The sequence below is a fragment of the Ichthyophthirius multifiliis genome, assembly GCF_000220395.1.
Source record: "Ichthyophthirius multifiliis unplaced genomic scaffold scaff_1120509250402, whole genome shotgun sequence".
NCBI lineage: Eukaryota > Ciliophora > Oligohymenophorea > Hymenostomatida > Ichthyophthirius > Ichthyophthirius multifiliis.
Window position 1 is genome coordinate 20834 of NW_004086774.1, and position 11079 is coordinate 31912.

General features: G+C 17.7%; 2 protein-coding genes across 2 annotated transcripts, besides 3 other annotated features; one reads left to right on the top strand and one right to left on the bottom strand. All coding sequences in view use genetic code 6, as the record gives it.

The window, feature by feature from the left end:
- The first annotated feature begins 1390 nt into the window (after positions 1-1390).
- Positions 1391-1434: a microsatellite.
- Positions 1435-3061: 1627 nt separating this feature from the next.
- On the bottom strand, positions 3062-4047 carry IMG5_071820 (hypothetical protein; the record flags this gene model as incomplete). Its single annotated transcript, XM_004036677.1, has 3 exons — positions 3062-3079; positions 3126-3854; positions 3928-4047. The coding sequence occupies 3 exons, from the start codon at positions 4045-4047 to the stop codon at positions 3062-3064; spliced, it is 867 nt and encodes a 288-aa protein (XP_004036725.1).
- Positions 4048-5882: 1835 nt separating this feature from the next.
- On the top strand, positions 5883-6849 carry IMG5_071830 (hypothetical protein; the record flags this gene model as incomplete). The annotated part of the gene is made up of 3 exons (XM_004036678.1): positions 5883-6239; positions 6287-6398; positions 6449-6849. 3 exons carry the CDS (start codon positions 5883-5885, stop codon positions 6847-6849), a joined length of 870 nt encoding a protein of 289 aa, XP_004036726.1.
- A 4051-nt stretch (positions 6850-10900) lies between these two features.
- Positions 10901-10950: a microsatellite.
- A 67-nt stretch (positions 10951-11017) lies between these two features.
- Positions 11018-11066: a microsatellite.
- Positions 11067-11079: the final 13 nt, after the last annotated feature.

An 11079-nucleotide genomic window follows, 5' to 3' on the forward strand; every position in this document is an offset into this window, starting at 1 on the left:
TCCATGGAGCAGTCTGCCTTTTTATAATTGGAAAAGACGATGACATTTTATTTAGCGAAGAAACTTGTGTTAGATATTTTTTAACATTAAATGAAAGAAATATTGCAAAAGAAAATAAAAACATAATGATGATGAGTAAATTAGAAACCGATGAATAATTGTTAGATTTTTCTAAAAATTTACCAAACGATTTAGTTTATAAGAAAATTCAAAAACTAAGAGAAATAGAATAAGATATTCTAAAAACAATAGGTAAAAATTTAATGATATACATGTAAAAAATTATATATTTTGATAAAAAGGGTTTGACTTAGAAATCGAAGTAATAACTCCTTATATTGATAAATTTATAAATGAATATTCAGTATTATAAATATAAAAATTTCTTGGTGATATTAAATTTATAGAAGTCCTAAAAACTTCAGAATTATGGGCTAATGATATTTATAGGTCAAATTTATGTTTATATTATCATCCTATAATATTAGCTTATACTGCATTAAATTAAGCATAGAAAATTAACAAATATATACTGCCTGATTATAATAATAAACCATGGTGGTAATTTTTTGACTTTTTAATAAAATTAGAAGAAATAGAAGAAGCAACTAATTACTTTAAAAATTTTGTCAAGTTTTTATAATTATGATATTAATTTTTTATTCGAAAATTTAGATTAATTGAGTTCTACTTTAATATATTTTTTTATAAAACAAAAATATATGTCCTTTTAAAATATTTTTTTTTAAATGTTATATAATAATATAAAAAATAAATAAAATTTTTATTGATATTATATTATAAATATATTATTAGAATAAAATATTAGCTTTTATATAAAAAAAAGTTTAAAAATAATAAATATCAAACATGTAATAAATGCAATTCTAATTACGTATCATTATTTATTTACCTTTCTATTTACTAAAATAAATAAGCATATATAAAATATCCAAAAATTGCACAAATAGTTATTAAAATCCAAAAACTTATAATAATATTATGAATTCTATCTGCGAAATCACCACAACCCTTATCGTATGCAAAATTAATCATAATTAAGTTAAATCCGATATTTAAAAAAGTAGCTACATCTATAATTTAAAGCTTTAATAAAATTTATATTTATTAAGATGGTATTAAATTATATGCAATTAAATATAAAAAATATTAAATAACTAAAAGATTTAAAATTATATAAAAATAAGTAGCTTAAATCATACTAATACATATATCTCGCATTGGTTTACACCTGCTTCTTTGTTTAGATTCATCAGTAGGTTATATATAATATTAAAAAACTAAAAGAATGCAACATCTCAATATTTTTTAAAATATTTATTAATAATAATTCATATTTTATAAAAAAAAATTTTGTAAAAAATATTATTTTTAAATAATATAAATTTATTTAATAGTATAAGTTTATTTTAAAAGTTTATTTTCAATATTTAATAGTATATAAATTTAAAGAAAATTATAATATTTAGACACTATGTTTATTAAATATTCTTTGAACTTCAAAAAATATTACAATTTCCACTTTTTTTAATAATTACAAATTAAGATATTGGATTTATTTTATTTTAAACATGAAACTAGGCAAAAACAGGTCTATGATCCGACCCAAAAACATTAAAAGCCAATTCATAATTAACAAGTTTTATTGTATCCTAATTTTTTTATCTGAATAAAATTCTATCAGTCCATCCTGGAATTCTACTTTTTTCATATAAATTATTATTATATTACATTTTATAACTAGGTGGAAATAAAATTAAACCTTCTTTAAATTAAGAGAAGATGTTTTTATTGTTTTTTTCTTTTTATAATTAATCATTTTTTAATAAATCCAAATATTTTCCTTCCGAAATCATTTAATATACCAAATCTTTATTTTCACTATCAATTCTATAATTGAAATCGCCCATCCAAAAAACAAAATCAAATCTATTTAAAACTTCCTCTTATTTATTCGAAAAGTTTTTAGGTAAATTAAGTTTTTAAGAAATAATTTAATAGTTTTAACTTCTTTTAGAATTTTTATTTTACCCAGAAGTAAAATGTGAATTAATAAACAAATAACTCTTATTACCAATATCAAAACAAATCCCTATACCTCCTTTGTTTCCAATCAAATTAAAAATACCTGTCGCTTTAGAATCTTTACTTATACAACTTATATATTAAGAAATGCTTATATGTCCAAAAACAACTAAATGCATTGCATTTAAACTCACTGAGTTAATAAAAGTATATTCTTTTCCAATTTATTCTTTTAATATATTCTCCCATTTTTATTTTGATTCGCAACAAATACTTGCTAAAATAGATCTTTAGCATTCTTAAGTAGCTATAACAATTACATGATGTTTTATTTTTTGAGTACAAAAAAGCTCCTTTAAATTTTATGAAGGAATTTTTCCGTGCATATTCCATGTTATACATAATACTTTTATATCTGTTGATATTAAAGGATTATCAAGTTCCTTTTCTTCAAAAAACCATAATGGCTATCTTTCACTTTCAAATCTTTATAATATCTATTATTTTTATTGTTTATTTTCTTGAATTGAATCTATAAATTAAATTAAATCTGTTTATGATGTATTTATTAAATATTTATTTTATATATTTGCATATCTATTTTTTTTTATAATTATATTTTATATAATTTATTTGTTTATTATTAACTCATTTTTTGATAAATATATTTTTGGATTTAAAGTTTATTTATTCTATTAATTAATATATTTTTTTTTTATAAGTATTTTTACACTATTTTCGATATTTTCATTTTCTATTTAAAATGAACTTTTATTTTGAATTCTTTATCTATTAAATGTTTATCTTCAAATACTTATTACATTTAATTATTATTTTTCAAATTTGAAAATATATATTTTTTTTTATTTAAAAAAAAATAACATTATCAAATGAGAGAAAAAAATAAAAATATATTTATATATAACATAAAATAATTAATAAATATTTATATTAAACATATATTAAAAACAAAAAATTTTATAAAACAATTATCTTGAAAAAAATATTTTAAAAATCATATTATCAATTCTTTCTATAAAAAATATAAAATATTAATATATTATAATAATATTTTTTACATTTTATTTTATACTGTTATCCTAACATAATCCTTATTTTTTTCTTTCTTTCGCTAATGCAATCCAATCAAAGTCATTATCATTTTCAAATCCTTCTTTTTAAAACCTTTCTTTAAAAAGTGATAAACAATAATTATAATCCGGTTTTTCATCAAATCTAATATTTCTGCAATAAGCCAAATATTTCACAAACTCATCAGGAAATCCTTTACATAGAACTTCCACAGGAGTAGATAATTTTTTTTCCATCATTTTTTCATATTTATCTTTTTTATTATCTGCTTTTAAATTTTACCAAGGCAACTATCCTCTCAAACAATAAATTAAAACATATCCCAAAGCTTCCATATCATCTCTTCTAGCCTACTCTATACCTAAATGAGTATTAATAGATGCATACCTAGCCGTTCCAGTTAAATTTCTATTATCTTTATAAGGAATATGTGTTCCATCCCTTTACAAATACCTCTTTGCTAGTCCGAAGTCAATAATAAAAAATTTACTAAATTTTTTACCTGCCCCAATTAAAAAATTATTTGGCTTAATATCTCTATGTATAAAGTGCCTTTAATGAATATATTCTAGCAGCTAAATTAATTACTAAGCTATCATTAAAACTGTTTTTAATGTAAATTATCTATTACAAAATTATAATAAATCTTCCAATGAAGGGCCTAATAAATCCATAACCATTATATTATAATCTCCTTGTGTAGAACAAAAATAAACCTTTTTTTTATAATAAAATAAAAATATAAGTACTATTTTATATATTTATTGAGTAAAATTTTTTAGTTTTTACTTAAGGAATACCCTTATCTAAAATTTATTCATCCTGAAGTAAGTATTAATATATTTTTACTTCATAAAATAATTATGGGTGTTTGGTGTTTACAGGTTCTAGTTTTATAGCTACTTCCATGTTGTTTTTTATATTTAATGCATGAAATATTTAACCAAATGCACCTTCTCCTAGTTTTCGCGTTATTTTGAACTATTTTCCTATTCTAATATCCATTTTATTTTTATATATTATTAATCTTTTTTATAAGTTAATTGATAATTAAAAATGCGATAGAACTATTAGATGTATTTTTTTTCAAATAAGTATTTAAAATTAATAAATATTTATATAAAAAATATTATTTTAAGGATTAATTTTCGAGGATATTAAATAAATATAAATACTATTTTAAAAATGTTATATAGAACTTTTATTGAGATTTAAAAATTTTTGAGCAATTAGGAAACAACGAAAGTATTTAAATTTTATGAAATTTTAATAAAAAGTCTTGATTTTTTGTTGTTGAAAAATCTAAATTAAAAAAATAATGAACATTAGATATTTTGTACTCAATAAAACTTTGAATAAATATTAAGCAATTTTCTAAATTAAGAAAGTAAAAACTAATATATGATAAAATAAGCTTTTTAAAAAATATCATTTATTTGAATTAGCAAATAATTCATAATTTTATGCTATAAAATTTATACTTATATATTTAAATAATGAAAATAATAAAACTTTAGAAAATTAATTTTTTGAAATAAAACATTTCTTTTTGGCAAAAGCCATTAAAATTAATATAATTCAAATAGGATTAATTAATTCCTTAACTTTAAAGCTTAATTCATAGTAAATTAATTATATTAAATTTATCATTTAATAATTTAAATAATATTAAATGACTTATTTATTTAAAATAATTATAGTTTCTAAATATTAAATACAATCAAATTAATTCATTGGAAGGAATAAATAATATAAATTAATTAAAAATTTTGTATGCATATAATATTGAATCAAAGTAAATTAATTTAAATATCTTTTAGAATTTAAACTAAATAGAGTAATTAGATATTGAGAAAATTTAATAAAACCTATATTAAAATTAAATTTTTAATTTAAAAGAATATTCTATTAAATCATAATTCTAAATAAATATATTCTACCTGATTGATTTAATTATATTTTTTCAAATTTTATATATTTCAAAATACTAAAATTCATTAATTTTAATGAATTATGTGAATATTAATAAAGTTTTATTTTCTAATTAATAAAAATCAATTTATTGTATAAATTTAAATATTATTTTAGAAAATCGCATAATAATAAAATATAAACTGTTAGTTATTTTTAATTTTATTTGAAAATTTAATATTATTATTGTTTTATAATATTTTTATAAAAAATATATTTAAGTTATCATATTTTTATAATTAATTTTATTAAATAAATATTAATAATATATTTATTTTTTGAAAAAATTGATATGTTTTTTGTTTTACTCAAATTTATATTGAAGAGAAAAAATATTTTTTTTAATATATTATTATATTAAAAATTATATTTATTAATTTTATCTCCTTTTTTGATAAATGAAAGTTTTTTAAGATTAGTTTGATTATTTAAAATGTGATTAATAATAAATTTTGTAAATAGTTCATTAAGGTAATAATTATTAAATTGAATAATAAAATTTTAAATATTTAATAATAGATGATTATATAAAAATATATAAAAACGATTTTCGAGAAAGAAATATATTTAATAATGTATAATATGATGTATATGAATAGACACATATAAAAAAAGTTTAATAATATGCATTTTAAAAGATGAATTCTAAAAATTAATTGTAATTATAAAAATCCTTTTTTTTTAAAAAAAAATAAAAACGCTATAAAGATTCAATGATAAATGTTTTGTCTTAAAATTTTTATATGGGAACAAATTCAATATTTAAAAAGTTTATGAAAATATTAATAATTATTTAAGCTGGATTTAAAATCCAAAAACGTTTTAACTTACTCAACAATCATAATAACATTTAGTAAATAGAAAATCATAAAACATATTTTTTTAATATATATAAAATATAGGAATAAGGATATGTTTATTTAGGAGGAAGAGATAAATCTTTAAGACCAACAATCATTTTTAGAGTGGATTTAATGGATTTAAAAAAAATTACTTAAGAATCAATATTATAAGCTTGTTTTAGAATATTTTAAATTGCAGAGGAAACATATTTTTATCCTTACCATATAGAAAACTGGAATGTTTTCATTTAAACATAAAAAATGAATGTATTTAGTTTTCCTTTTAAGGTTAATATTTTTTTTAATATAAATAAAATTTATGTACGTTTTTAAAGGTCCTTGGAGAAATAATAAAAACAATGTAAAATATATTTCCATCAAATTTAAATAAACTTTTTATATTAAATCCTTCAAAATCTTTAAATTTTTCTTGGAATGTAATAAAATGTAAAATATAAATATTTTTTTTTAAAAAAGAATAAAATAAAACAAAAAAGCCTTAATAAATGAAAGATCTTTAAAAAAAATATAATTTTTAGATTAAGAATAATTGAAATAGTTATTACAAATTTACGATTCTGATTAATTAGAAGAAGCTTTTGGAGGGGCTCATCCAAATTTAAGCATTTTTTATCCGCCTTAGAACTTTAATAAAATCAGAAAATAAGAATAGTAGTAGTAATTTTAAAACTAAAATAATAATGATTATGTTAAAAATTAAAATAGTAGTAACGGAATATAATATTATGACAAATCTTATTTATTTGATAAATAAAATACATAAAATTAATTTATTTTAAATAGATAAAGTTTCAGATAATAAGAAGATAATTACGCTGAATAAATATAAAGCAAATATATAAGTTGGACTAAATAAATGAAGTAATATTAAAAATGAAAAATATTATCATTTATAAGAATAAGAATATGGAGTATGTAATCTTATATGAATATAATTTTAATCTTAATACATAATTCAATATGTATTAAAAATAAAAATATATATTAAATTATAAATTTAATATAATATTTTAAACTTATTTTTATATTTAAAAAATTATATTTAAAGAACAAAATAAATAATAATAATTCTCTTTTTTTAATTTTAAATAAAAATAATTAAGATCTTTATTTCTTAAGTTTTATATTTAAATTTATATTGCAAATTTTTAATTTTCTAATTTACAAGTAAAATATATCTAATTTTTTTACTTTATAAATTTTTTTGTTTTGTTTTGTTTTTTAACTAAATATATACATATTAAAAAAATACAAAGAAACAAGACAATATAAAAAAATAAATGAGGCAAAAAATAAATTTAAATAAAAAAAAAATAAGAATAGTAAACACCTAAGCCACAAATATTACTAAATCAAACATAAAATACACAAATGAATTAGTATTAGAAGAAATTCGCAAAAACAAATTAAAGTACAAATAGTAAATCGCAAAGTTACAACAACACGTAGATTCCAAAAACGACTTTGAAGATGAAGAATGCGAAGAAGACATAGATTTATATGATATGGAAACATATGAATAAGAGCAAGAATATAATAATAAACAAAGTAAAAAAAAATATAAATAATATAAATATATATATAATATAGAAACATAATTGTCTAATAAATAACAATAAGAAAAACCCGATTATTTAATAACATATAAAAAGACAAACTTATATTATATATTAGCCACAATAGTAATTTTTTTAATAGGATTTATTTATTATTCCATATACATATCTCTTGAATAATACTAAGAGTCATTTTTAAAAGCTTTTCTATATCAAAACGTATAAAAATAATACAAGTAACCTGTATTTAAAAAGACAGAGATTTTTCTCCCTAATCATAATTTACATTATCCTTTTAAACTTTATGAATACCAAGATTCTAATTTTTTATCTTATTTATAAAATAAAATAAATTCAGGTTAAAAGAAATACCAATAAGATATAACAAATAATATTTTTTTTAGCTCAGAATTTGTTCCTATTATATTTATTCATGGATAAAATGGATCCCCTGAATAAATAACTCCCTTTTGTTAGCATTTACATTAATTATTAATATATGAAAATGAAAAAAACCTCCGTTAATAAAAAAATAATTTGCATTTAATCCAAAAACAATTCAGATTTTTTACTCTTGATTTTTAGAATTCTCCTTCGTTACATTCAGTTTCCTTAGTAGAAAGATAATCATAATTTTTAATAAATGTAATCGAAAGTATATAAACTCTAACAAATTAAAAAATAATTATAATTTCGCATTCGACAGGAGGCCTAGTTTTACTAGAATGCTTAACTTCTATATAGATTTAATATATAAATTTAATTTCTTAAGTCATTTTTTTTAATTCCCCTCTAACCTCGCATCCTTTTAACGCAAATAGTAGATGGAATAATAAATATAAAAGAATATACCAACTAATGAACTAAAAAATAGATTTTCTTTAAAATATTACATTCTTAAGCTTTACTTCAGGCCCCTAAGATTTAATAATTCCATAGGAAATAACATATTTAAAGACTAAAGTAAAAGCCAATCTACATTTTTCAACGTAAAATATTCGAGATGTATTTATTTCTTTGAACCATACAGAAACTTTACATTATTAACCTTTTACGAATGTTTTATCCAAATATTTTATTATGGACGTTTATTATAATTAATTTCAAAACGGAAATAATTTTAGACTAATTGCTCGATATTTTAATAGTTTTGATATACACTACGAAGATCAAGTAAACTTAAATTATTTGAAATTTTCGAAAAAATAATTAGAAGATTAATGCACGGATATATCTGTTGGATATCAATAAAATTTTAAATTTGATTTACAAAATGGAAATAAAATTTAATTAAATAAATAAAATGTAGAAGATTTTTCTGAAAGAAAAATTTCCTTTGATAATTTAAGCATTTAATGTTTAAAAATAAACCGGACGTATGGACATAGTAATTATTTTTATATTAAAACTAATTTATATGCATAAAATTTCAAATTAATAACTTTTTAAAATCGTGAAAATTACCGTTAGCACAAAAACTTTATAAAAATGGAAAAGAAATAGAAAATTTAACAATATTAATATATTAAAAATTATAGAAATTTCCAAGAAGATGATGAAATTCCGTAATAATAATAATACAAAAACGGAAATTCAATCAATTATATGTTAGAAGATTAAGAAATAATTGAAATTCCTCCAAACTTTTCTTTTTTTTTCACTACAATATACTTAAATATGTTCGAAGGATATTAAGGAAACATTTATCTCCTTTACACATTATAAACAGATTCCTATTTATTAAAAGAATACACATAATTTTATAAACATACCCCAAATTACAAAATTTACAATGTAGAAATCGTTTAAATTGAAGTCATTTAATAAAAAGAGCAACTAATAAGTAATATTTAAGAAAAATTATACCCCAAATAAGAACAAAAACAAGGCCAAAAAGTCATAAAAAAACCCATATAAAATCAAGAAGAAATTCTCTTAATAAAATACACTACAAGTCCTTTAGGCATATTTAGCTATATAAACTCTTTTTAATAAACCGATATAATTAATATGTACAATTAATGGAATAAAGAAGATTTTTTCATTACAATATTGACTGATAGTGAGACTAAAAAATAAATAAAAGTCAACTTCTCGTATGCAAGTGACGATCAAAATAATATTGAAATTTATAATGTTTAAAATAAAGAAATTACATTTATTTACAATTCAAATTAGAATCGAGAAGTAGACTTTGTATCAAATTCAAATTATTTAGAGTATATATATTTACTTATGAGGACTTATAAATAAGTAATTTTGAATATGAATATTATATTATGCTGTTATTTTCTCATTCTTTAAATTAAATATTATAACCCAAGTACTGATTCACCTTCTTTTTACCATATTTTCGAATAGAGATTTTTATAGTTTATTATTGTTGAAGGAAGTTTACTATATTTATTTCTTTTTTTAAAAAAAAGCCTTTATTATGACTCTGTTAATTAATAATAAACCAATATATACTCGAATGTGTAATCTGTTTAGTATTATTTTAGTATTACACAAACCTCCATTTTAATTTTAGTTTTAAGTATAGCCTCTTTTGCATTTTTTAAAAGCATTTATTACGTTTTTTCTAGAGTTAGTTTTTATTTGTGTATTTGTGTTAAAAACATGATTATTTAAATAGAATTTTTTATTAATATTTACGAAAAAAATAAATATTTATTCTAACCTTATACATTCATTTTGCCACTTTTTTTTATGAATAATTTTTCTTTTAAATGGTTAATTTTAATTTTTGCTTTTTTAATTATTTTAGGAGTACTTTAAGTAAATAATAAGCCTTAATTAAATTAGAAAAACCTAATTTTAGGATATGGATATTTAATTTTTTTAATTTTATTATAAATATTAATAATATTATGATTAGTTATTGGTGCTTTAAGAATTAAAAAATAAAAAAGGTAATCCAATTTGATGAGTTTTAAAGAGAATATTATTCTATGGTGTGTTGGCTATATTATTTATCAAATTCTAATATTATTTCTGTAAATTAACCTCCTATTATTTAATTAATATTAATTTTACTTACAGTAATTATTATATTCTTTTTGTATTTTAATTTGAATTCAACAAATGAAATTTTATGCAATACATCTTTCTTTATTACTTTTATAACTATTATTTGCTAAATAACAAATTATTTGTCCTAATGAGTATTTATTTTAAAATAGATAAAAGTTTTTATATTTATAATATGTTTATTTTAATAATGAAAAAAAATATATCCATTTTTAATTATACTAAAATATATTATATATTTTTTACTTGTTAAAAAAAATAAATGGAAACAAAAAATATATGTTTAAATAAATAAATGAAAAAAAATTAATTTTTATGAAAAAAATATTAAAAAATTTATATATTTGTAAAAATAAATAAATAATAAATTTTAAAAAAACTAAAAATTAAATAAAATCTATAAAAAAAAAATGATAATGATATTACATATATATAATTATAAAAAAAATATATAAATTGTATACATATATATATATATATATATATATATATATATATATATTTATATTTTTTTATTTTAT